The sequence below is a fragment of the Temnothorax longispinosus genome, chromosome 4 (genome assembly GCF_030848805.1).
Source record: "Temnothorax longispinosus isolate EJ_2023e chromosome 4, Tlon_JGU_v1, whole genome shotgun sequence".
NCBI classification, from domain to species: domain Eukaryota; kingdom Metazoa; phylum Arthropoda; class Insecta; order Hymenoptera; family Formicidae; genus Temnothorax; species Temnothorax longispinosus.
The window spans coordinates 4,528,039-4,555,937 of NC_092361.1; the positions used below are offsets into that span (position 1 = coordinate 4,528,039).

Here is a 27,899-nt window from a genome sequence, read left to right on the forward strand (position 1 = left end):
CGGATTTGTTTCTTCGTTCATGTAAAATTGATTTCTCGTTCTAGACGGCGAGCACACGCGGTGGCTGACGCGCGACGTTTGTCTTGCGTTCGGACCGCAGAATTTCCGGCATCATCGTCGCCCACGTAGAGACAGAGGCCGATGCGCGAGCGGTGCATCGCCGAGGCTTTCACGGCGATTGCTTTTTCGGCGTCGTTTGTCAGTCTGGACGCCCGGCGAGAAATCATTCGACTGCAGAGAGAGCCAGCGAACGCGCCGTGAAACCCTTCGCCATCTTTGCCCCTTCAGAAGTACTGTCGCGTTTTCTTTTTCTTTCTTTACCTAACCCTCCGTCTGTATACGTTTTTTTTTGTACCGTTGGACTATATATTCATGACTTTAAATATCTCATTCGCTAACGTCAAAAGTTAAAACCGTTTAAACACTACCGTTTGTATAAGAGCGATATTAAATTAAAATTACCATCGTATCTTCCTTAACTCTCCGTCTGTATACGTGGATCTGTCACGTTTGATGTTATTTTTCCTTACCTTAAAGTATTTAGAAAAATCTAAAAAAAAATTCACAAAACATCTGTCTACATTTTAGTTGATTTTATAGTCATCGTTTATTTAATATATTTTCATTAACAAGCTTGCAAGTTTTACAATTACAGATATCGTTTTGGCTCGAACGCCATAGACCCACGTATACAGACGGAGGGTTAAGGAAGATACGATGGTAATTTTAATTTAATATCACTCTTATACAAACGGTAGTGTTTAAATGATTTTAACTTCTGACGTTAGCAAATGAAATATTCAAATAAGTCATGAATATAGTTTTAGTTACAAAAATGTAGGATAATAAAATTATAATTTGCTAAAAACACTGATCGAACATGTATTTCGCGATTTTTCATAATTTTGAGCCGTTTATTCCGAATTATAGGGGGTGGACACTTTTCGTTGGCGGACCCTGTGTAATATTTGTCTTTAGATCACGCACACTCGAATTTTTGATGTAGAATCAGAACGGAAATAAAATTGAAGCTCGAGCATTCTTTTATTCTTGAATGAACATTTATAATATAAATATAATACTTTCTTGATGCGCTAGAATGCTAATCCTATCTTAAGAAAAGTTCACTGTTATACGTTCGGATTATTTTAATGTTATTTCGATACGAATAGTTTTATCTCTCAATATTATTTTAGTAACGATATAATTGGAGAAAGGCTTCGAATATAAATATATTTAAGTAAATTAAATATAAATTGTATTTTTATAATGATATTTATTTTTAACGTAACTTGCAATTGATTTTCTTTCGTCGAGAATTTAATTTCAAGTTAAATCAACTATTTAACATCGCAAATGAATAAACGGTAATAAATTTAGATGTACTTAACATTTTCTCCACGCGCTTGAAGAGAAAAATCTACAAAGTAAAATTTACTTACAAGGATATATATATATGTATAAAACTAAAAATAAACGTTAAAAATTAAATCTTAATGAGAGAGAGAGAAAGAGAGAGAGAGAGAGAGAAGCAAGTTGGAAACAACTTCAATATTTTCTAGAAATAGAATCCTGCGTGGCGCGTGAAAAAAAACCAGTGTACATTAAATATAGTTTAAGAAAGTCACTTCAACTCCTTCTCGTTCTTCTTCCGCGTATTTTACGACCGCCCTTATTTAACGAAGCGATAATGACATCGTGATACACCGAGAGAGTAATGTGAAACTTGCGCATAGGAATTTCCTAGAATTACGATGAATTTTGTTCTCAGACAAACCGCGCACGTCGCGGCTCTGTAAATCCTGTAGATTGCAAAGTTTCCACGGTCACGTGTGCCGGGAAAGTTTCCGCGTGTCAAGAAAAAGCATCAGTGGCGACGAGGCGCGTCGCCGGGCTATTTACTTCCTTATTTATTATTTTTCGTGCGGACCATCACCGCCGCGCTCCTTCCCTCCCCCCTCCCCCAACCGCCGTCCCGATACACGCGAAACTTTCCCGGAGGATTCCCCGTGGGATCGGTGTCCGTTTCCACCGCGAAGTTGCGCCCCCGGGGGGGGGGGGTGGCAACGGCAGTTCGGTAACTCAGAGGAGGGAGGACGGAGAGTGTTCTCGGGAGGGAGGCAGACAGACCGACACGGTGGCATCGGAAAACTTACGGGAGTTACGATGTTGACGACGCGAATTGGCGGGGCTGGTTAACGATAATACTGCGGCTTCGCTCGACGTCATTCTCGACTCTCCCGCGGCGGAAAGACGACGACGAGACGACGACGCGACGCGACGCGGCAAGACAATGACGCGCTGTGCCGCGGATTCGTCGAGCACGTGCGTGCGTTTCGAAACCATCACCGTATCGTTCTTGCTGGATTTCCGATTAAAAACGTTCCACCACATTGATCCGTTTTGGGCCAATAAGTTCTTAGAAAAAACGTTCAAAAGGAGATGCGCGTTAATTCCAATTTTTTGGAGCGAACACAATAACAGCAACGGAGCGTTCCACGTAAGTTGGCGCGTGTGCGCACAATGCAATGTCGCGAGTACCCTAACTGAATTCCGTTAATTGATTCGTCGGTTGAGTTCGCACGCTAATTAATTCGCTGACAAATTTCATTCGGAACGGCCGCGCGCAGCCCTGAATTGCGCAGCGAGTTAACTAGTTCCGATGATGACCGGCAGCACACGATGACACGCGCAAGTCGCAAGTAGTGGCGTATACGTGCGACTGTGTGCAGTCATGTAGACGAGGGGTTTAGTAGGGCGTAGGCGGGATGAGCCATCGCGCTCGCTCGCGCCCGAGGGATCGTTCATAAATTATGGACGCATTAATTATAACGGAGTTTGCGGACGCGAGTGTGTTTAGATTGACTTGACGGCGAAATGGCCGTGGCGTGTCCCACCCGCTCCCGCGTAGCGTCGCGCCACGCGTTTGGATGTTGCCGCCGATGATCAGTAAAGATATACGCAAGGGGCTAGATATCGGCTTAATTAATTAAACCGCATTAATAACCCTACTGTCGAAGCTAATTTGGCCGCGCGATTAGCAACCACTGTATCGGCAGGATTCGACTCGTTTCATGGATGCCGCCTTCAGCAAACGCCTCAAGGCATCGAAGTCACCGTCATCGACAGGACATACAGCGACAGCACAAGCTCTTTCTTCTCTTCACGGATAGGAATGCAAAACGTTCTTATCGATTTTTATCATATAAAAACCTATTTAAGATACCTAGGGTAAACTCGGATAAGATGGCCATACAGGAAAAATGGCCAATCCATGCATGTTCATTCGATATTTCATGGCGAGCTAGATTGAAAGAACATAGGTTGGCCATCTTTCCTGTATGGCCATCTTACCCGAGTTTTGCCCTATATAATTTTTGACGAAACAACGTGACTATTCACTTGTGAGGTTCGACGTTACTTCGACGTTACTTCGAAGTTCTTTGCTTTTAAATACCTACGACCTATGTCACCGGTAGAAGAAGAGGAAAAAAAGCGAGCGAGTGTTAAAAGGAGATCGAAATAGAGTTAGTCCGGCGAGAATAGCGTTCATGCAGCCGTTCCCAAGGTTTAATGAAGCAAGAAAGAAGTTGAAGCGAGAAGTATGACACAGACCTCAGAGGTGTTGGCGACATCATTTGTTGGGCTACTGACCGCGTTGTTGGAGTGCGTTTGATCCGTCTTGAGTTCACGGTGATTGCTGAACTGCACATAGACCGCTCTGCCTCTGAGTTGGGCCACGCCGGAAGCGTAGTAGGTCACCATGGTGGCTGCAGCGTTCTCGTCCGCCATTTCAAGAAACGCCTGCAACAATAAAAGAAGATTTTGTCAGCTACGGAACACGCACAAGTCATTTGACTTCAAATGTCTCAAATACATTAATTAAAACACTTAAATAAATACATCATTTTTCACACAAATGTACATATTTTGTGATACAGTTGTTAATACTGGCTCAATTTTTTTTCTAGGTGTTAACGCATGATAATAATTATATTGTTATACAATTTTTTGAAACGTATTTTAGTTGCGTCTAATTTAGTTAAATTAAAATCCCTAAATGACTTGAACGTCGGCGCTTTTATAGCGAGACCAATAAATTAAGGTCCGATATGTAATACGCTTTTACTACTTAACTGCTCTACTATAATGCCGATTTCACAAAGCATTTACGTTTTATAGTCTTGTTGAGCAAAATCACAGTTTGAGATAAAAGGAGACGACACGACTGTCCAAGTTTGCGCAGTTACTTTAAGCCCGAAACCGATCTCGGGGAGTTATGTCGAGATTCTTTTTTGATTTATGCGCGGCAAGGTAAAACATGCAGGATGGAACGGAAAGCATTTTTATATTTACCTCGGAGTGCAAGTCGTAATGGAATATCTGAAACTCGCATGCGGGTAAACACGCGCGGAACAGATGACAAAATTCAAGGGAACGAGAGATGAAAACGGAGGCGGGTTCGCGAGGCAAAACTTATTTGTACGCGCAAGAATTTCGTTTTAATTACGTCATTCCGCGGCAAGATGCATGGCAATTAATTCTGCAAAAATGCTTTCTTTTATTTCTCAACATTTTATTCTATTCGTTCGGTTTAATAAACATACCTTTTTTACAGAGCGAGACTTCTATCGGACGGCTATATTACATATTGTAATAATTTATATTGTAATTTCGTCGGGAAATAAAAAATGTAACCGTATCGTATAACGGAGAAAGAATAGCGTCCCTCTCGAGACCCCCGAGTGAATTTCGCTTGGATTCTTTTCTCCTTTGAGTGTTCATGAAATTAATAATCCCGTATTTCTAAATCGTCCTCGTGCGCAACTCGGCGTAAAGGAAAATTCCCCGAAGACCCGGGGGTTGTGCAAAGTCGCATCCGCGACAGTCAAGTGGTACGTTTATCGAGGAAAACTTAATAAAAAGCATTACCTACACCGTGCCGTCCTCCGTTTTATTATCGCGGCCGACGAGGAAGAAGAGCGCGATTTCGCTGAGATAGAGAATCGCGTGCCTAGATCTAGGGAAAATTGATTTGCCCCGAGAGAGAGAGGGGGGGGGGAAGGAGAGGAGGGGAGTGAAGAGAAAACAGCGGCAGATTAATAAAACGTCGCGTAATCGTCTTGAAGAGGCGAGGTGGGGGATATCTCGCGATAACTGCAATTTCAAGCTCATATTGTATGTATATAAGTGACGGATAAGCGAAAATGAAAGGCGCAGGACAGGAAGAAAGAAGGATGTTTATGTGCGGATCGCGGTTATATTCGCCATCGAATAGCTACGAGTCTTCTTCCGTCCTCTCCGTTTTCCGCGCGATCCATTTTCAATTCAATATCGATGCATTCGCAACGCTCGTTTCTCCCTCCTCCCCATTCTCTCCCTTTCTCTCTCTCTCGAACGTTCCACCCTTCTTCCTTTCTTCAACACCCGTCTTTTCGCTCATGACCGGAGGAGAGAGACGCGACCAGCATTGAAATGCGAATGATAGTTTCTTATGCAACAAAAGCACGAGGCTCGTCGCTCGATTGTGAGGATCTCGACGAGTCAGCTGGATCCGTCGTTATTGTATCACGCGCAAGTCAAGTACTAAAAAGTGCTGTAGGGCATGTCTTATTACGCGTTTGACTTGATAACTTTCTTAAAATTTTATTATCTCGTCCAGGTATAAGAGCATAAAAAAATAATCTGTTTTTTTGCGAGGTACCTTTTTTACCTCGAAGCTTTGAGAGTGCTTCAAAGAAAACTTGATATAGAGAAATTCAATTTTATCCGGATAAAATGTCCGTTGTTATATATACACTTTATGTAAAATTGACGTAAGTTTTCTCTGTTGAATGATATTACTGCGCGAGCACCGCTTGTATAATTTTCGTTTATTTAATTCATGATATTTAATTTACTTTTCGTAAATACATCCGCCGTGTTTGAATATTTGAAGGAGTTCTCGGTGTACATATCCCGAGTTAATAAATGAGAATTATTAAAGGAAAACAGAGAGAAGTAACAATTTAATACGTTGTATTTCTGGAAAGTTACGATATTACGATCTCGTGATAATTTCAGAGAATAAGATAAACATACCGCTATATAACGCGTGCAAACATGACATTACTTATTACTTTCGTTATACTTACTTTCGTATTTCGTGTACAGATTAGATTAAGAATAAGAATCGGCACGAATTTCCGAAAGAAGTTTGTGACTTATCGCGGCAAAAGCAAATTTCACGTCAATATACAAGCAAATTTCGCAAATATAACCACCAGTTAATCTTGCGCCAGTTAAGCTGAGCAATGAACTAGATGAGAAAATTATTATAACGTTACGCGCGAATGGCATTATGTATTTCGAATTTGTCTAGCTACGTATGTCAACGCGTTTTGGATTTGGTATCCGGACACTTACGCTAATTACAGTGTGTGCAATGGACAAATTAATTAATTGTTAACGAAGTGAAACACTAAGCAAACAGTGGTATTACTTCATGCGGTATTTGTGTTTACTTCAACGAACTATCCTTTGTATCCACACTATGATCTGCAGCTGATGTAATCTTCCATTAGCGAAAAAGCAATTTGTTAATGTAGCGAATACAGCGGTACTGTAATTCGCGACGCATAAACAACGCGTATCCATACATATATCCATAAACAAATTATGATATATTTAATTAAATGCATACATGATTAAAATAAACATTTTAAGAACGCGCGTAATAAACGCGTTTGTTTTTATCGAATGCGAAGCATATTGTATGTTTAAGCGGCTCATCTCGTTACATTCATACACATTTATATATCTCTACAAAAATTATTTACACTTTTGTAAAACGCACTAGTAAATGTGAAAAATATTGAAATACTCTTTCTACGCGCCGCGTGGTAGTTCATTTTGCATCGGTGAAGTGACCCAATTTTTAGTTTGTGTATTATAGTTGGAAAATATTTGCCGAATAAGCCACGAAAAATATTGGCAAAGCGACGAGATTCGATATTGATAGAACGCTAAAGGAAATAAAATTTCTCGTCAGTAAATTTCCAAGAATTCATTTTTACTATATAAAGCGCGCAATTCTGGGACCACGATTATCATCAAGATCTTTTCAATCTCTGCTAAATTCGGGGTAATTATTTCTTACATTTGCTTAGAACTTATTGACATGAAAATTTATTATACAATTCTACACAGGTGCAAAAGAGTACGATGGAGATCTTAAAAACGATCTCGAATCACTGAATCTTTGTGCAAATGATAAAAAACTATCCTTTTGCGACAATTTCTCGATTGTTAACAAATCAGTTAAGGATAAAAAAACGTTGTGAGAAGCCCCGAGATGATGCAATGGCAGTCGGAGGGAAAAGGTCAGGGAGTAAAAAAAAATGTTTATTGACGAAAATCAGGTTATACAGTCGGAACGAACGCGATCGCTCATTCGCATTTCGCACGAGAGATCGTCATTTCGCGCGCACCGGCGGCGGCGACGCATCTGCACGACCAAACGAACGAACGGTCGGCACAAGTGCGAATAATAATCGCAGCCGGGGACCGACCGACCGACCGACCCGGATTTAACGGCGTTAACTCCGTTTCCAGCGCTAATGACGCATAGAACCGCGCGCAATTGGGTTTCCGCTGCGAATGGGACGAAATCCTCCGCGCGAGATCCGCTGAATCCAGGATCAACCCTTATGTTAGCGGACTACGCAGCCGGACACGCATGATCACGTCGCTCATTTTGGCGATCAAGCGTCACGATTTTCGGCACAATGATCCATTCGGCCGCCTAAACGAGGACGCGCGTTCGTCGATCGCGCGGCTTTAGAACGGCGGAAAATAGAACGGTGTAACGATTGTAACGTATCGCAACAATCCCCCATCACGTTAATCAGAGAGTTACGTTTAAACGCAGAAAAACACCCGGGCAAATTAATTTTAATTGGCGGGGGCTGCGGCGCACGTGCGCCACAACCGCCGCCGATCGACGGCAAACAATCGACCCCGCAATCGGAGTTTAATGGGAGAAATTTAAGGTAAAAAGTTACCCGAAAACTAGTTTTATACATCGCTGAATGAACAGGCGTGTTCTATTGTGCATGTTACGATTCGCAAACGATTTGCGTACTCGAGTACATGATCATGTTTTTCGTTTCGCTCGACGGATCGGATAAAAGATCTTGTTGCAAAACTATACGCATGCACGCGCGCGCGCGCGCGCGCGCACGTACGTATATACGAGCGCGCGTCGATAATTATCGAGCAAACGGCACACCGTTATGGTCGGCCGCTGTATTTCACAAAAGCCGAGCATTTACGGGCGATTCTCCACGCCATGTATTTCTCTCTCTTTTTTTTTATTTTGTTTCCGCTGTACCAAACGCAAATAAGAGCATTCTTTGGCGAGGAGGGGGGGCAGCGTATACGTTTCGCTGCCTGGATGTTCTGCGTTGTTTGCCGTTTTATCGTGACATTTCGAAAGCGTTTCGGATTTCATGGACTATCCGGGAAATGTTTTTCGCGACCATTTGCAACTCGTCGTCCGTGTTCTCCAACGCCGCTGTACGCTGCATTTAATTATGATCGAGGGTGCCACGCTCCTCGCCGAGCGATTCGCGCAAGCAGCGAATTTGAAATCTATTAAATATAATCCGTTACGCGATGCCACATATCGTTGCTAGACCGCGATGTATTATTTCTAGTTTTTTTTTTTACACCGGAGTTAATCCATCGATCACCCTAATCGAGTAAATCGTGACAGTCGTCGTGATTGCCTGCATAACGAATACTTATGAGACATCGGACTTCTAGGGAGCTAGAATTTTCAACACACATACACATACACACACACACATACACACGAGACGTGTTGCGTAGTCAATCGCGGAAACCCCCGGAACAAGGGTGGTAATCGTACGGGCGTATACACCACCGGTCGTAGCCAGAACCCCATTACGAGGGTGCCGGCTACATTTATAGGGCCGTACATCACCGAGAAAAGGCAGGCGGAGGACTTTATTATTTTGCGGATAGGTTTATATATCGGTGGGTTTTGCAGCGAGAGTGAGCGGTGTCTTTCCTTGACTTCTCTCAGGATCAGGAAGGTCAGATGTCGCCAATATAATACTTTCTTTGCTTCATTTCTTTTCATGGAGCGCGATATTATTTTACAACGCGTATTCATCTCGTACTGTCCCATTCCTTTCCACGCATAATAAGCTTTTGTTCCTGATAGTACGCGCGCGCGCGAGCAATTATATTGCTGTAATTTTAAATTACGCAGTGACATAATTCACTTGTGTAATTCACCGTTGCTACGTAATAATTTTTAATTAAAAGTTCGACATATTCCCTTAACGCTGTCGTCCCTCCATTTGGGATATCGAATTAGAGTGACGGTCCCCGGTACACAAATATGTTTCGCCACACGACCGAAATTCTATAATCCCCCACGTCGTGACACACGATAGATTCGGACTCCCCTTTCTCGTATCCTCCGCTTCGAGTCCCGGCTCTCCCCGATCTCGGAGGTTTGGGACGGGCATCTCGCCCTTTGTGATCCCGGATTATCCGCAGTCCTCTCTGCTCGTGCCCGGCCACGAACTTCCTAACATTTTGCCATCGAGAAACCGCGGCGCGCTCGCTCGATGTCGGCTATAAAGCCGTTATTGGATCGAATACTCGCGCCCCGCCATAAACATCCGACTTACGAACGTATTGGCGGCGTACACACGTATGTATATAGATAGGGTTTGTGTGGCTCACAATGCACGCGGCCCGGAGTCGTCCCGATGGATCGAAGAGTGGGTCGCTTTCGCTCGAAAAATCGACCCTTCAGAAAGCCCACCCTTCTATCTTCCTTCCTTCCGCGTCGTTCAACCTCGCTCGCGAAGCTCCGCCGAAATTTATTCGCATCCGGTGAATAAGTCCATCCCGAGTTCGCGAATTCCCGCGGGTGCTTTCTTAGCGATACGTCTCGCATTTCGCCAGACTTGGGAAGGATAGTTTCTTTTGGAGAGTCCGATAATCGCGGTATTCGACGGCCACAGAGATTACTGTCATCCAGTTTCTAAATCTGTCGTGTTTTCACAGAAAATATGCGAGTATAAAATGAAAAAAGGAAGATAATATATTATATATATACACGTCTTTTCAAGACAATTGCATTTCAATTTTCAAGTTTTTCGAATAATAGGAATTGACTGAATATTTATTTAAAATTTTATTATTATTTATAATTAAGAATAAAGAAATCGCAAAAAATTGCCGTTTGGTTTCTGCTCAGAGGAAATCCAAGTTAGCTAGTAGCAAAAAGAAATCGCGATAGTACCACGACACCCTATAGAAATAGGCAATTTGTCATGAGATTGTTATTAGAGCGGATAGAAGCGGAACCTCGTTATCATTGACGGAGTTATAAGCGTTATAAGCCATCCGCTAAGTTTCTAGCGAGTTTCGATGCAGAGAGGAACAGAAAAGGGGTGAAATGCGAGATGAGAGGATTGGGGGACAAGCGAGAGAGAGAGAGAGAAAGAGAGAAATGGGGACGGCGGGATATGCCTCCGCGGGAAGAAGACGGGGCACGGAGAGTTATTTCTGATTTAAATAAACTCCGCTGCTACGTTCCGCGAAGCTCGTCTTCCTCCAACGACGATTCGAACGGGGACTCGCGCGGTGCCCGAAGGTAGTTGCTGCAGGCGACGGAGGGATAAGAGCGCGCGGGGTGGAGAACATGAATGTAATTTATCTCCGCTATAAGGGACGCAAAACGGGTTTTCCTTCTGCTGAAACTACGTTTGAACTCGTCCACTGTCTTCTTCTACCCCCCTCGGTCGCTCAAGGAGAAAGAGAAAGAGGGAGGATGGAGGTTGGGATCAACTCGGGGCCCAAGAAGGGTGGTTGTTAAGGGAGGTACGCCGCTCCGGTGAATCAAAGAAATATTATATCATTAATACAGACCCCAGGGTGCAATGGGGCCGTTGGGTGTCTGCGTGGAGCGCACTACCATCCTCCGGCAGCCTCCTTCTGTCGATTTCCCAACCACCCGAGCGAGCCAGCCACCCTCACCTTCCCCTCCCTTTTTCCTACGCGAGAACTCCTCTTCTCTCTCTCTCTCTCTCTCTCTTCTTCGCCAACTCTTTCCTTCTCACCCTTTCGCGTCCGTACCACCTCTGCGAGCCTTTCAGCCGCCCGGGGTACCTTAGGAATATATATCTTGATAATTTGACGCGCCTTATATACCGGGCGTAACTATTGTTTACGGCTTATAGGTTCGTTGGGATCGCGAATGCGCGCGACTAAGTAAAGAATGCACGGCCGCGAAAGTCGAGCGTCTCGCGTGCGTGCGTGAAATTTTTACGATTCTTTCGACGGCGACTGCCGTCGTGTGGCGCGACCGATTTTTATGGTCCCCATAAAAATATGCGTCCTGCGTATATATCAATATTTCCCGACTGGAAATCGTTAACCTTCTCGCACTCCCACCTCCCTCGTCTTCTTCCCGCGCGCATATCTATATGCACGGCAGTATATTATGTCTTCGTCTTTGATATAAATAAAAAATTTTATTGTTAATCTGGGACTTCAGAAGTTTTTCCATCTCTTATCAATTTATGTATATATGTATACATAAAAATAAGGTTTCTTTCCCAGAATTTTTTGAAAATATTTTCTTAGTCGATGACTGCGGTAAGTTTATTAATAAGAATTAATAATGTGGTATATTAATTAAGATCTTAAATTATATTCTTCTAAGATGCTCGCTCTTTTAAGTAAAATGATCTATATTGCGAAGTTGATGTATATTGCAAAGCCTGTGGAAAATGATGCTAATACTACAAAGAAGTCTACTTTCGAACATTAAGGATTACAATCAATTAATGTCCTCCTTAATTAGGATAAATTATACGTCCATTATACTCGAAAGATGAACAAAATACATTAATAATCTTCTTATGCGCTTTATAATTGCAATATTAATTTCTCGCCGTTACAATATGTAGAATATATCAAAGTTTGTTCAAGCATGACGTGGCGTTTCTAATGATTTCCGAATCGATTATTCAGGATTTTTTTTCCGATCATACGAGAATGCCATGAATGTGTACGAATATATTGACAGATACGCGAATCAAAGTAAAAAGCGTCAGAGTTCATTTCAACGGTGACATTGCGACTTTAATTCGGTCGTTTATCGACGCCCGCCGAAATATATGTTCCATCCGTGACGATGCCATATTTTCCTGTATCAAGAGACGCGGGCTATCGATACACGGGATGTCTCGGAAGTGGCGCACTTTCTCCGAACCATCGATATTGAAAGCCAAACTCGTGGGGATATCTGCAGGATATCTGATACATCCTACATAAAACCAATGTAAGGGTATCCATCCTCTCATTCAACGACGCGTTTTTATCCCGCGAAATTGAAATCGGCGCATTGAAGATGGCCCGAATCATGACTGGATGCTATACGTGACAAAGCTTGTGAAAGCTCCGACGTTTTCGTTGTAAAAAAAAAAGGTAATCACGATGATCGGACTTTCGATCGGAACAAACGATGCCGAAAGAGGATCGCGTGAGACGTGTCACCCAGACAAGACGGATGAAAGAACTCTGAAAAAATTTATGTTCGACTATTATGCTTGAAGGTCTAGCACTGCTATACGAAGGCTCAGTTTCGGTCTGCGTGATAAATGGCGCGTATGTATTTAAAGTAAAAATATCTTTCCATATGTACATATATGTTAGAATATTCTCATATATACAGGGTGTAAAGCTAAAGAACTAAGCAAAATATAAAATTTTTGTGACCTTAACGACTCCAGCTAGAGAAAAAGTAACTTCATCATATGATATTACTTTGATACCAAACGGTTGACAGAAAACAAAAATTTAATATTTTGTTTACCTAGGTTCAGAAATAATAGTCTGTACACCTTCAGTTTTACACCCTATATATATATTGAAAAATTTATGTGGATATATATATATATATATATATATATATATATATATATATATATATATATATATTATATATATATATCCATACATTTTTCAATTCTATATCTTCGTCCATAAAAATTGATGTTGAAAATAATCTGTATAGAAGCCGAGCAATAATAATGGGAAGATGTCATATAAAAAAGGGAGGAGGGGCAACGTGACTCTCTCGCGAGTTTGGTCCCGCGATCGCGAGAGCAATGCAGGCGCCATTTATTTTCTTTTATAAAACCCGACATTTTTCCGACGAGATCGAGTGGAGCAATACCTTTTCTCTCGATTAGCTTTTCCCTTTTCCTCAAGCTTGTGCAGCGCGAACAAAAGCGGCACAACGACCGTGGAATAAACGTATGTTGACGGTACACAAAATTCCAGTATAACTGACTATTTTTGAGGGCGGTTAAAAAAAGATGGAAATGAAAGAAAGGGATGGATCTTTTATTTCGCAAATCCCCACCCCCCCCCCGCCTATCGTTTTATGCAACGGGTGATTTACTCTCGTGTTAAATCTCGTTTATTCCCTCCCTTATCTCTCTATCTCTTTCTTTCTTTTTTTTTCGCTGAATTTGATTGCGGCCGATCGGCGCGTCGCGTCGCTCGGGGATCCGATTGCTATATAGTCTAAAAATTAATAAGCGCCCTGACAGATAAGCGGATTATATCGGTTCGAATTAAAGCTCGCGCGTTCCGACGAGCTCACACACACACACACACACACACAACACACATATCCGCAGGCATGCGCGTGGAGTCGGCTCGCGTGTACACGACGACAATATCGCGATATCACGAGATTCTGTTTTTCCGCGAGGAAAAATAAGCGTGCCGCCTGTGCATTTCGCGTTATTTCAGAAACGGCAAAATTTACTTTGGCGTAATCTAAGTATACGCCATATAATCTCCCGTCGCGGCGGACTAAGATACCGACAGATCACCGACGCCGTTGGATAAAGCGCGCGGGGATTGCGAAACAGCCCCGAAATTTCCCACGCGAGAGGAAAATGTCGTTTCTCCCTTTGCTCGGTGACGCAAACTTATTCGCCGGCGTTTTCACGAGACGGAAACCAGAGCGGTCTGTTGTAATTTTTGCCGGTACCTTCGAGACTGCCGACGATTACGACAAATCAGGCAAGTTTTACGGTTACGTAACGACCAAAAAAATCCCCAAATAAAATAAGGAATTTCTTTTTTAAATAAAAATAAAATAAGCGACCTATACTTTACGTAATTGATATCTTGCCAATTAAACAAATAGAAAATTCCGTAAAAATTAAAATCATATTATATTCATGTACGCGCATGTCTGTGTGAGAACTTCCTTATCAATCAAGTATCTTTCTGCTGCCTTGGAAAATGTTAATCTCGTTAACGACTAAAGTTTGCTATGGTATCGTATAATGATTCGGGGAAATGTACTAAATTTTAGTACATATATTTACTACACCCACAGACTCCTATACTTTCAATACTAGACCGCTAACGGGGGCCTCGGCCATGATCCCTGCCGCCATATTGATTTGAGTCAAAATATGCTATACTACGGATTCCTACACAATAGTATGTTGCACACACAGTTCAAAAGAAAAAGCTAAATACTACAAGAGTGGTTCGACTTCGGCATCCAAGTACGCTATATACATGTCATAGGTATGATTTAACAATATTTAACACAGGAACAACATTTTTTGCCTGCTCCGTCACGTATTGTAACAACGAAACGCTGATAAACGCAAATTATGAGCAACTGAACACCCGATAGACTCAATTCAATATGGCCGCATCCCCTCTTCCACTTCCACCCCGCATCAGCCTTTCGCCTGTGCGTCCATAGACGTTAGCGGTCTAGTATTATACAGAAGTCTGTGACTACAACTATTATCACCATTACTCACACACTCTCCGATTTCGAATTTTTGCCTCAGTAGGTACCATTAGCTAATAACAACAGCAAGATGGGATCTCGAGTTAGTTTCCAGAAATAACACTCGCAAACAACGGGTCGTGGTGGTTGTAAGACTATTTGCTTATCTACCATCCTGTAAAAAGGAGCGGCACGAAAACTTTTCCATTGGTCGAAGGGGAAAAAAATCTTAATGGGAGGCGGACGGTCCGTGTTGTTTATTTGCGGGTGGCGAGAGAACAAAGAACGGACAGAATAGAGAAAGAAAAATAAAAGAAAAACTGCGTCAGAGAAATTAAATTATGTGCCTAAGTACTATTATACGCGTGCGTTTCTCTCCAGGGACAAAAAGCCTTCCACACAAAACTGGGCTCGCCCTCAATAATGGCTATTAATTAATTAGTATCGAACCGTCGGTGTTTGGTACATGTCTCTAAGGAGGCTGCCCCGTATCAGAATTTAATCTTATGTACCTTAATTGACAACGAAATAAATGGGAAAGCTTCGAAAAAAATGTCAAGATTACGCGAGACGCCTGAACGATTCACGATAGCAAAAAGGAAAACACGTTCGTCGAAAAATCAAGCCTCGCATGTGTGCGTTTCGTTTCCAACCCTTAGTCGCGAGGGTTACAAATGACAGGACTCGAAGATATTATAGAGGGCAACTCCGGTGACGCGCAGGGAGTGGGCGAGAGGAAGGAACTTACATGATACAGAGCGGTACGATCGGCTTTGCTCGACTTGTATGACTCTGCCGACGGCAAAGAGGAACGCTGCGTGTGTGCGTGTGTGTATATGTGTGTGTGTGTGTGAGAGAGAGAGAGAGAGAGAGAGAGAGAGAGAGAGAGCAGGGGGAAAAGCGAGAGGTGGAGTGCGACGGGAAGTGGGCGCAGAGACGAGGGTGGTAGGGTCACCACCTGGAGTTCCCACCAAAGGCTTTTCTGCGGCTTCGATCCCCATTGGCTCACCAACGACGGGCATTTCCCTCATCCCTCTTCGTTTCGGAGGTATTCACCACCCTCGTCGTCGTACCTGTCCTCCTTTTGCGCAACAGAATTCCACCCTCGCCCTCCCCTCCCCCTTCCTTTCTCACCCTCCCTCGCCAAATTCGCCGCAAAAGTTTTTCATCCGTACTCTTGCTTCTAAGGTTTCCTTGTTCTTCATTGAGGTGCTACTTAGATGATCCGCATCATTCAAAGCCGCCTCTTTGTAAGTTTCGATAATATGTCGGTCTATTCAGAAATAAGGAAAGCAACTTTATGGAATGCTTTTTGTATTGGACGCGTAAAGGTTTCTTTTCCTTTTTATGTTTACCGGAGATCGCTTCTACGCGCGATTTTCACATGTAGATTTCGGATTCAGATTGTTCTTTCGTTAACTTTAAGTTCAGCAATGTATTTTACAAAATATTTATATCTATTTTTATCTTATGAAGTATATTTTTCGACAGTTCAGAATTTTTAGTAGATATTTATAATCCAAATTCGGAAAAGTAAAATTTGCGTAATACAGTAATAGTAATTCCTGTTTATTGCGCGCAGATTATGGTATTAATTAAAATTTCAATATAATAACAATAATTAACATTTTCGATACATGTACGATAGTAATCCCGTAATCCATTGTTTTTCTGTTTATAATGCAGAAATTTATTTTTTGATTTTGATTAAAAATGTATTCGTTAAAATCCTTTTCCACAACATTTCCATTAATCATCAAAATCGTATTTATTATAGAATATTGTATACATTCAGTATACAATACTGTCAGTTTTTATTCTCCTTTTATACACGTTGCAGGAACGTGGAGAATTTCTAATCCTCTTACTATATAATTATATATTTTTGATAAGGATAAGAAATTTTGTACACAGAAAGCTATTTTAACCAGGGCAAGAATAATAAATATAAATTTTAACCGTTCCCTGGGTATGTGAAGACTTTGGAACTCCTGCCACCTATATCGCAATTTTAACTGTTTTTTATCTAGAAAAATAAATACAATTTGATTTCACGTACAGTTAATGCCGAAAAAATATAACAAACTACAGCAGCAAGTAGGTATATATGTATACATAAAGTGGAGAACAATTATTGTTATTAATCTTTTTTCCACATCTAAAAGTAGGAATTCCTAAGGTTCCATATTCACTAATGTGTAATGTCTACAATTAAGAATTAAAAAAAATATTATAAATGAATAATATAAAATAAGAATAGTCAGATCTTAAATAATATAAAAAGAAGAGTAAAGTAAAATGACTTAATATTGCTATCGTTTATAACGAGCTTGTGTAAAACCACAGCTAAGTGTGACCGCAGGCGAATTCAGGCCGAGCGATTAAAAACTTGGCCCGTGAAGAGACGAGGGCTATCTCTGATCTGTGAGAGCTGATTCACATTTGTAAAGCAACCACTGGGGGGTTTGAGGACGTCATTAGCGAACGAGAAGGACTCCAAAGTTCATGGGATTCGATCGAAAAAGCAGGATCTCTATAGGGACAGGACGCAAACCACTCGAGCGACCCTCAAACGAGATTAAATACCATCTTAGGTCAGTCAAAACGCACACGAAAATTTAGGGGAATTAGAAAAGGCACTTTCCTCCCTAATGGGCACTTACAAGATTGTCCTCTCCTATCATGTTTTCTTAACGAGATTAATGTTGCGCATGAAATAAGCGTTATCACGCAGATATTGTACTGCGAAAGTCAACTTCTCCGAACAAGAAAGTCGGACAAATGCGCGATTTAAAATTCCGCGGTGTTTCGTTAGTAACCCGAAAAAAAATCATCGCGGTGCGTCGAACAGGACGTGATATTCGACGTATTTTTAGAGCAGGATGAAGAGCAGCCATAGCCCTCAGCAGAAAATGTTTTCTCCCTGCGGGAGTAACAGCGGCGATATATGTATATAAAAATATACACACGTATCGCATATCCCAAAGTGGTTTGATAACGCCGGGTTCGCGCGGGCGCCGTTCTCGAATTTGCCGTGTATTTAATGCGGGCGGCTTAACGCGCGGCAAACCGACGGAAGCCGCGAAAAGCGGGATCGGTCGGTTATTTCCTCTCGATCAGCTGCAGTTTTCCCATCACCCTGCATGCAGCGCGGCGTATATGTAGAGCGCGCGAGACAGTCCGCTAATGAATCGAAAATTTCCGCGCAGCTCACCGAGCGCATAATTATTCGACCGGTGCATCTGTAATCCGTCGGCTATTCAGACGTTTCATTATTATCGCCGGTAAGTTGTGTATGTGTACGCGCTTATGCATGACTGGGAAAGCGATATTTCGATTCGAGGCGATCTCTAATGCGTCGGAAAATCCAAATGCCACAAGGAATCTCCAGAAAACGCTTTTTATTGCGTCGAGCTGCATCGTTTTTAATAATCTACAAATTAATCGTAATTATTCGCAACAATATTTCCCGTTTCAGCGGCAATTAAATCTCGCCGACGTGTAAAATGTAAGTTTCACGCTTCGCTCAATTAAATCGGTCACGATGCCGAAAGAAGACTGACAAAAAGAAATCTCGATTTCAAAAATTTAAATATGAGATTACACACAAAGTTGTCGAATAAACGAAAAATGGTACAAATGCCAAAAGAAAAGAAAGGAAAATCGCTAAATCGTACGAACGCCGGCGAAATATTGTCGCGGATCGCGATAACTCTTCGGATGAGAATCTCGTTTGGTTTAATTCTCGGGGGGACCTTTCCGTCAGCCCGTCAGCCAGGCGAGAAACGGAGGCGCGACATCCAAACGCACGGGCGTTGATGCGAACGCGCGTTGATGAACGTGTCCCGTGTTCGGTGAGTTTCCGTTCAGTCGAGCGCATTCTTGCGTGTACGCACACGCTGTTTTACGGCCGATACGCGGAAAATCCGTTGACAAACATGCTCGCTTGTTTATGCACGCGAACGAGGTTAAAAATTAACTCTTGCCGTTCTCACCTCGTTACATTTACGTCCCATCTTTTTTCTCGTACTTATCGCGTCGGAAAAACAAAACTATCTCGTTATTATCATCGTATCATTTTCACTTGCTCTCTCATGTTTTACATGATGGTCCCGTTGGAGAAAAAAAAGCTTCACGTTTCCCTCCCTTCTCGCTTGTGTTTCTCGTTTGGTGAGTTTCGTTTGGTCAAAATGGAAGGGAGCCAGAGAACGGACGCGAACAATAGGAGATCGTTATTGATGGAACGAAGCAACCCGGTAGCGAAGCATTTGATCCCGAATGCAGGTTGCGCTAATGGTGCTAATGATCATCGTATCCGTCATGTCGGTATAATAAAGCAGGCTCGGTCCCGGCTCGTTTTTTTTTTCTTCTCTTTTTGCAACGCTAGAAATGCAGAATTGCTGTGTGGAAAGCAACAAATGACGTGTGCATTACATTCGTTGCGGTATCGCTGACGAACAAAGCATGCAAAATCGTATTACGCGGGAAGCTTTAATAAGCGATGCAGTGTTATCAGGTAATACGATTTATGAAATCTAATAGTCGTAACAAAATGATCCAATTACATTCATGCGTGCGTGAAACGTACGCAACATTGTGCGATCGTATATATTGGCAATCGGAGTATTGAGACAAGGAAAACCCTCAAAATCGAAGAAATTAACGAGCTATAAAAACACATTTTCAATACATTATCCTTAGATTCGTTTAATCGAATTGAATTTACATCACGGTTTGAATTTTATTTCCGAAAGTCGATCGAGAAACTCTCGTGCATACGTCATCTCGTTTTAACGAGCAATATTAAAGCCTCGTTGTTAAAATACGAAAGAAATATAGCGTAGGCCGAGAACAGTGTGCGAGAAGCTCGAAGCTCAGCTCGATCCCAGGATCGCTGGAAATAACCGGCTAACATGGGTTAATCGGATCCCATCCTGTTTGCGATTGGATTAAAGTAACTCGCTTAAGACCGGGGCCGAGTATAACCCCGGCATTGATCCTGTCGCTTAACCGAATTATCTTCCACGATGTCGAGACGACGAATTTGTCGTTCGCCCGACCGTACGACACTCTGGGCACGCCGGGATTGCTCGCTCGTGCGTGTAGATTCGTTCCGAACGATATTTTCCCGACACAGGACTAACGCCCCCCGCGAAAATTTGCATTTTTATCCTCATTTCACGGGCCAGCGGCGATGCATTAACGCGAATTCGAAGCGCGCGGTAACGCGGTAACGCTAGAATAAAAAAGTATTAGCGACGCGTTCTCCATGAAGGACGTTACGTATCCTACATTCAACATTGAATGACACGCGATAAAGTGAGGTTGCGAAAAGTTCACAAACTTAAGTCCTGCAAACAAGTTTCGCAAACTTTATTCGCGACACGTCTACGTGACACTATCGAATCCCGGATAACCGCATTATTACGACTAACACAAAAAAAGCCGATTTCAACGAAGCGCTCAGCAAAGCTTCCTCCGGTTTAACTCCCGCGGAAACATCCACGAACGATCCGCCCCGAGGTCGGGAGGAGTCAATCTCGCCGGGACTAACTTTTCAATTTTCCCTCCCAACTTTGCGAGAGGGTGTACTCTCTCGCTATATGCGTATATGTGAATGTACGTGCCCGATCGTGCAAGAGGGAAAGAGAGATAGAGAGAGAGAAAGAGGGGGGGGGAGGCGTCGCTCAATTTCCTCGCTGACGAGCCAGGCGACTACCTGTAGACGGCTCGATTTATCACGGCCTATAATTGAACGGAAGCAATTTATTAATCGGCCTTGCGCGTCCAAGCAAATCGATCGTATCGCACCGGACAGAGCGAGAACGGTTCTTCTATTTTGAGCGTTTAGCTGGCCTCCAAGTATTTCGGTGTATCTCGTTCAGTAGTTCAGGTTAACGATAGTTCGACGTCCGAGGTGTGAAACGCATTATGTAAAAAGAGAAATAAAAAAATTATGGACGAACGGGTTTTTAATTAGTCAAATAAATTCAAATTCTCGGAGAAATTTTGCGTCAATTTTTCCATTCTTTAGATAATTAATTCCGCCCTCATCTTGAGTAATTAATTTTACTAAGTCTCCGAGGTGCTTCCTCATGCGGCACGTAGCCAACAAATTTCCAGTTTGAAAATTTGAGACTGAAGTTTCACTCGTATCCCACTGGATGCATCGCGTCATATTTTAACGCCGTTTTTCTTATTTCGCGCCACTATTTACCACGACAACGTAGTTACGATGAGTATTTTTCAACGTCTACTGGTGATATTTTTGCCATGCGCTCTAGATGTGCGCAACAACGACCGCGCTCTTTCCATGGTAATTGTCTGAATGTTTATCGTTGCGTATATACAGTTTACGTTTAAAAAAAAGTAATTTGCGAATTATTAATTGACATAATAATTTTAGATTATGCGATTACTTTTAAAATATACTCGCCACTCGTCTTTCTCTTTTTGCGCGCGGCAAGGAACTAAATATAAACTCGCATTAATCCTTAATTGCACATACAATTCTTTTTGCAATTATTCCAGGTCATAGGATCGCGTGTAAATCGTATTGTATAAGGTATTATTGTATACCGTGCACACAATTGCATGATTCTATTCCAACGAACTGTTGTTATTCCCGCTCGTTCGTGAAACTGCGATTAGCAGCAAATTATCGACGCGTCATTGCCTACATCGCGCGTAAACGCACAAACTTCCGGCGACGAAGTGAAGGTGTATGAAACTTCGTTAACTCCCGCGTTCGTCTTTCTTCCTTTTTTTTACGTCGTTTAGTCATAAAAAAAAAAACGCGCGAGTGCTCTCGTCCGCAATTCCGTCACGGAGGGAGGCTGTCTCGCGAGACGTCTGAAGCGAACCGAGAACTCGACCCTTCCCGCAACGGAACGGCACGGAACGGCACAGCGAAACGTGTTTCCAGAGGCCGGTCGTAAAAGTCTTTAACCCGTTTCGAGACGTGACCACTCTCTCTAAACGTAGACCGCCAGCTCTACACGTTCGCAATGACGGCCGAAAGTTTCCGCGTTTCACGATTCGGCCGAATCGCCCTCCCGAATTCGCGAACAGAGTCGCGGCCTAAAGGAGCCTTTTCCTTTTCCCCTTCGAGGAACCGTCGGAAAATTTCGCGCGGCACTCTAGCGCCAAGGTCCGAGAAAGGTTCTTAACGGGGATTTAAAAAAAAGTCGGCGTGCGATTGGTCGCGGAGGAAAATAGACGGCCGTAAAAACAGCGGACATAAATGGAACGGACGTTATAGAAGAAAGGGATGCTGGTTATATTCGTGGCGTGAATACAGTTTTATTCGTCGCGAATCGCATCATCATTAAGCTCGGAGTGGATATCGCGCACTTGTTTGGATAATTTTCAAGAAAGATCTGCGGCGTATCCGTGACTAACGATGTTCCTCGCGGTCTTTTGACGCGCACGTTGTTTCTACTCGTAATTAAAATTCGTCAACGTCGTATTATGTACGGGGCGCCCGTAACGCTAACGCATTATCTTCGTAATGGACAATTAAAAACGACATCAAGGGACCATACGCGAAAGGGACTCGCGCGCCCGCAATTGCAGCTTGTGCAGCACATAAAAAAAAAAGAAAGGGAGACACGTCGCGGAACGGTTATCTCGTCACGCTATTGCAGTCGCCGTCTGTCGACGCGCTTGCAACCGACTAGGGTCGAGCTTTTCACTCGCCGAAGGCTCAACGTACGTCCGTCGACCGGCCGGCCGTCGTAAACTTTAAAGGATGCTGCACACGTACGAGGGATGAATTTCTATCTCTCGCCCGTAACGCCGGAGGAGACCATGAGACGTATTAACGAGGAAACGAGATTAACGTTTCGCGTAAATTGGATGTTCAGGAAAAATGGCAATCGCGCGGGCACGAATTAAAATGCGCAATCGCTAACGAAATCACGAGATTAAACGAGAGTTCGATCGCGGCTGCGGCAGATATTCGGCCAATTTCGGAACGCAAATCCGTCGTAGATACGAGCGGTATATAATCCACGTAAGAGCACTAAAATAGAACGTAATGGAAGCCGCAAATAATTGATAAATTATCAGCTAATTTACAATAAATAGATTAATGCATATTTTGATAAGCACTCCGTGTATTTCGTATATCATTTCATTCATTCCGTGAAATTTTACGAAGGTCCAAAGTCCAAATACTGCTCAAAAATATTATTTTAATATTAAATTAAATATGCAATTGAAATGGAAAACTTATATTTAACTCGTAAAAATAAATAAATAAAGAAGCCTTTGGATAGATTTGTTAAAATGACAACAAGAATGACTGGTATAATGCAAATTATTTTCCACGATAGATGCAAGTGGATGAAAATTGTCGTTGCCGCGTTTTCTGTGCTCGACAAGCTGAGCCTTTTTTTCCTTCCGCTCTCTTGTCTCGAGCCCCCTGATATCGTGCCGTTGCTTTAGTTTCTCTCTTAGCCCGTAAAATTCTGCGAGGTGTACGCATGCTTGCAAAATTGGAACAAGCCGCGCCCTCAAGTCTTCTCTTCGAGACATTTTCGTCGTGTAGCTCGTTTTCGGAAATACACAGGAAATAAATCCGTGGCAAATTATATATCGTGCACGTTAAAATCCATATTACCCGTTATAAAATCTGAATCTCTCTAAATGACAGTGATATATCCATTCAAGAATTTCAAATAGTATGTTACATAGAATTCGTCCTCGTAGAATTCACGATATGTAGTACGGTTGATTCAAATTATAAATTTTTAATCCACGCAAATTCTCTCTTTACACGCTAATAACGTATACGTAATACATCCACCCGATTCACATTTCACATTCGAGAATCAAGAAAGATTGAATTATATTTGCAGGCTTTAAGGAGATACGCTTTCCTTCGTTTCCGACGTTCTCCTGAGTTTTCCGGAATTCATTCTCAAGCGGTTAGACGACATGGATTTTCAGCGGAATGAAAGCAGAATTATTATTTATTACCGAAACGAGAGACGATTCGTCACGCACAAAAAGCAAGCGTATTAAAATGACATTGGCGGACGCAAAAAGTGGGTCGAGTTTCGAGGAGACGGCAGACCGTATTTAGATAAACGGGTGCGTTGCACGCGATGCCGCGAGCGAGCGAATCGATAGCTCAGCCCCCGCGAACGGTCACGCATTCCATGCATCCGCGCATTTGCATAATGGAAATTTCATTTCAATCTAAATACGCGCGTGTCGCGTAACGCGCGACCGGCGGCGTCGCGGTCGAGTATTCAAGCACGTTTCCTTGCGAGTTCTCGATGCGGTTTCGACGACCGCGAGAAACTTGGCTTCAAACTGCCCCGAGACTCGCTAACGGGAAATTTTATTTTCTGCTGTTTGACAATAAAATTGTTTTCCACGCGCGAAACGCACTAAGAGAGATATCACTCAAAATTAACATTTAACAACAACTCGCGGCAAGATCAATCGTTTTCGCGAATTACCGGACACTTCTGCACCATCGTCGCGCTTTATCGTGAGAACAAAGACTCGCATGGACGAACGAAAGAAGAATCGTTAGACTTGCGTAAAAAAAAGCCATCGTGGATACGGAAAGAGAAAACAAACGCGGTACAACAATTAGAGTAAGTATATATGTGTCGTTTGAGCACAAAACAAAATTCAAATGATCGATTTCTTTTTTACCCTTTACCTTTCCTTCCTTTCTTCCGTCATCTGATCATCACTTCCGCCAGCAATAGGCGACGACTGCTATTGCGGGATATAACTTTAATTAAATTTAAATTAAATTTAAAAAAAATATATATATTAATATTACTGTCATTAGTTATTACGTTTCCCCGCCCGCGGCATTATCGTAACCTTCTGCCCTTACAACTATTTTCACTCCCGCGGTTCCGACCCTTTCCGAGTTCGCGCGACCCCGTGCTCCGTTTTGCAGCCCTTTCAACAGCGCGTCGTTCACTCGGCAAATTAATTAACCAAAAATTGAAATTGTCGTCGTTAATTATATAAGAGTTCGCCGAAGAGATTTTTCCCTTCCCGTTCGCTTTCTCTCGTTCTCCCTTTCTTAATTAAATTACATGTACGAGCGATTACGACTGATGTCTCTGGAAACGGGCACCGTGGCACCTCGCGGATATTTTCCTCGCGCAAGAAACGAAATTCTAGATGAAAGACAAACAGGGATTCGGGTTACGAATACTCGGTGATACACGCTCCGGTACCGAAAGCATTAAATACCGTCGTACATTTTCTCTCTTATCGTTTATTTACGAGATAACAATCTCATATCAATTTTTATAAATGAATAGTGACTTACATTGAGATAAAATTGCAAAAAGAGTATAATATTCATAATCTGGCGCAGAATATTTGGTATTTTTTTTTGGTCTACTTTCTCTTGATAATGTACACATTGCGTTACGCTAAGCATATCGAGTTTAACGCGAATTTAACGGACAAAGATAACAATCGAATCCGAGAAACTCAGGTGGGATAATGCGTTTGCCGTGTGTCGAAGGGCCGTGTTCGTCGAGGATTAAAAGGAGATCTGGCTGATGAGTGCACGCATCAACTGAAATCCTAGGAGGTTCCGGTGTAACAAACGCCCACGCTCGTATTTGGATACTCTGCAGGCACGGCCGCCGGCCGTCGCTTTTGTAGATCGAATACACCGGCCGCGAAAGTTGGAGGCCGCCTAAGGGTGGAGACCGAGCAAACACAGCGGCGGCCGGCGAATGGGGAAAGCTCGCCGACCGACAGCGCGCGCACGAGGATTAAACAAAGCGCGGCAGAAATACATTTCTAATGCCGGGAATAGTTGATCGATAGTTGTTTTCCTTTTCCTCCGTTTCTTTTTTCCTCGCCGGGCCGCACCCTACACGCCGGATATCCAGCGTAGAGAGGCGCGGCCCCTACGGGCGCTCGCGCCCGTTAATTAAAACGAAGAGAAACAGAAAAATCAAACTCCAGCCAATGCGTGTCTAACTGACTGATATTTGCGCGAAGTTGAAGCGTGCGCGCGGTGGGAATTATCGGTGGGAAAACGGCCTAATGGCGAATCAACAGTACGGAAAACCGCCGGCGTAGAACAGAGAAAGAAATTCGCGCTGTTCAATATATCGACAAATAAAGTAGACTGTTTTCCAACGATCTACGCGCCTCTCCGAAAGCACGTGCGTTATATTTATTTTAGGGGCGTAAAAATATTTTTATTATTATAAAGTTTTTTGCGCATAATTAAAAAATACATACATTGCATTGAATAAACTGTTTCATATCCACACAATTTGCGACGGACTTCCTACGAGCGATAGGCATTTTCTTCGCCAAATTAAAGCCCGCGAGATAAATCTCGCTGGTCCGAAGGGCCGATACGATAGAGCCGCGCGTTCGCGTCGAATGGCGCGGAAAATCCGCAAGCGGGAGGCGAGAGGGAACGGCGGCGCGGGAATTTGCGAGATCGAACAAAGAGCCCGTTCCGGTAACCAACTTAACCGGAAACTTCGAATCAAAGCAAACACGGCGAAAGTGCCCGCGGGGGTCAGGCCGGCGGTCCGGGAACCGGCGGGTTCATCGTGAAACTCGATTTACTACTGCGTCGTAATGGACATGCGCTTCCTCTCGTCCGCCCCATCGTTGTCCTCGTCCTCGTCGTCGTGGCCGTTTGTTTGCGTGTAATTGGGAAGCTTAAGCTCGGGTGTACGATAATAACGCGAGTTTCCCCACTTGATCGAGTTACTTAGGGATTGTCTTAGCCGCCGCGGGCGGACACGCCGTCGAAAACGCGGTCGGGGAGGAGGGCGAATCGCGATTCCTGAACGAGGCCGCCGGTGGTCGGGAAATTGCATTTACGAAACACAGAGCGTGTCTGCGATTTGCCCCGTAATTCCACCTGGGAGAGCCTTCTCAGCTGCGGCTAATGGTTGTAACTGTTGCCCATAATTTCCTGATTATTACAATTGTAATTCCTGTTCGTGATGGTTACGGTAGTAAGTAGTAAATCGTATTGTCCACGTTATCGCATTTTGGCTAAATTAGATTCCTATTCGTTAGAGATAATTACGAAATTATCGGATTGCAGTTCGAATGCTTTTCTATAACGTATATATGAACTTTCGTTCCTCGTAAAAATATATAGATGAATGAAGGTTCCGGCAAGAACAAGCAGTGTCGAAATGAAATTCCACACAGTTTATCTACGGGCAACCAAGGAAAAATAGTTGTGTATGCGAAAGACAGGATCTCATCGCGCGAGACGATCGAAAATTGTCGGTCCGTAACGGACCGATGAAACCGCGTTCTCTTACGTACGAATTTGTGAGAATCACCGGGTCACCCGACTGGCTTTCAGTGTGGATCGCCGACGACGAGGCTTTGTCGACGCGCCCCCCGAGATTATGCGAGTGCATTTAATGCTCGCGTGCATACCCCACGCATACGCGCACTGATAACTCTAATACGGTGGCGCACAACAGGTATGATAATGCGAATCGAGCCGGGCCGCAGTTTATACCGGGCGGGGGATTAAAGTAATGCATCGATGCACCGGTTCGCCGCATTGAGCCAGATGAAGAGATTTACCCCTCGTGCAAATTACATACGCATTAGCGGCGGCGAAATTCCCGCAAAACTGCACGTGTGCGTATGACGCATCGCGATCTTACATGAGATATCGTCCTACAAGAGCGATACTGACATTGGGATAAGTCTTCCGATCGTTTATCTCGATAAAATTATTTTCAACTGTGTGCGTAAAACACTTTTCGAAGTAAACTTGGGATGCAATAAAAAAACATAAAAAAAAGAGAGTGAGAATTATTCATCCTTTCTATTATATTCTGCGAGAATGGTTGTCGTTATACGTTTATGTCGTGCATGCAACGTGTAAGATCGGAAATATCTTGCACGGCGAATACTCGATACCAAGGTAATCTAATTTTTGTTGAAGTTGTTCGCGCAATGAAGATGTATTATGGTATAAATAGAGAATTACCCCGCAAGACTCGCGTAATGTAATGATGGTTGAGCAAACATTCCTTTGAAGGAG

The 27,899-nt window shown here is 43.1% G+C and overlaps 2 protein-coding genes across 16 annotated transcripts in view; one reads left to right on the top strand and one right to left on the bottom strand.

Moving 5' to 3' along the window:
- The window catches only part of LOC139812023 (uncharacterized), a 227,997-nt gene extending 202,043 nt beyond the window's left edge, over nt 1-25,954 (top strand). For all 6 annotated transcript variants that reach the window (XM_071776631.1, XM_071776633.1, XM_071776634.1 and 3 more), the window contains one exon: nt 25,875-25,954. In XM_071776631.1, coding sequence (XP_071632732.1) covers nt 25,875-25,939 — 65 coding nt within the window. In that variant the 3' untranslated portion in view covers nt 25,940-25,954. The remainder of the gene's footprint in view (nt 1-25,874) is intronic.
- The window catches only part of Heph (polypyrimidine tract-binding protein 1 heph), a 393,209-nt gene that overhangs the window by 67,064 nt on the left and 298,246 nt on the right, over nt 1-27,899 (bottom strand). For 9 of the 10 annotated variants that reach the window (XM_071776629.1, XM_071776622.1, XM_071776624.1 and 6 more), the window contains one exon: nt 3,616-3,804. In XM_071776629.1, the coding sequence (XP_071632730.1) occupies nt 3,616-3,804 (189 nt within the window). The remainder of the gene's footprint in view (nt 1-3,615; nt 3,805-27,899) is intronic. The other variant, XM_071776627.1, reaches the window with a different exon arrangement.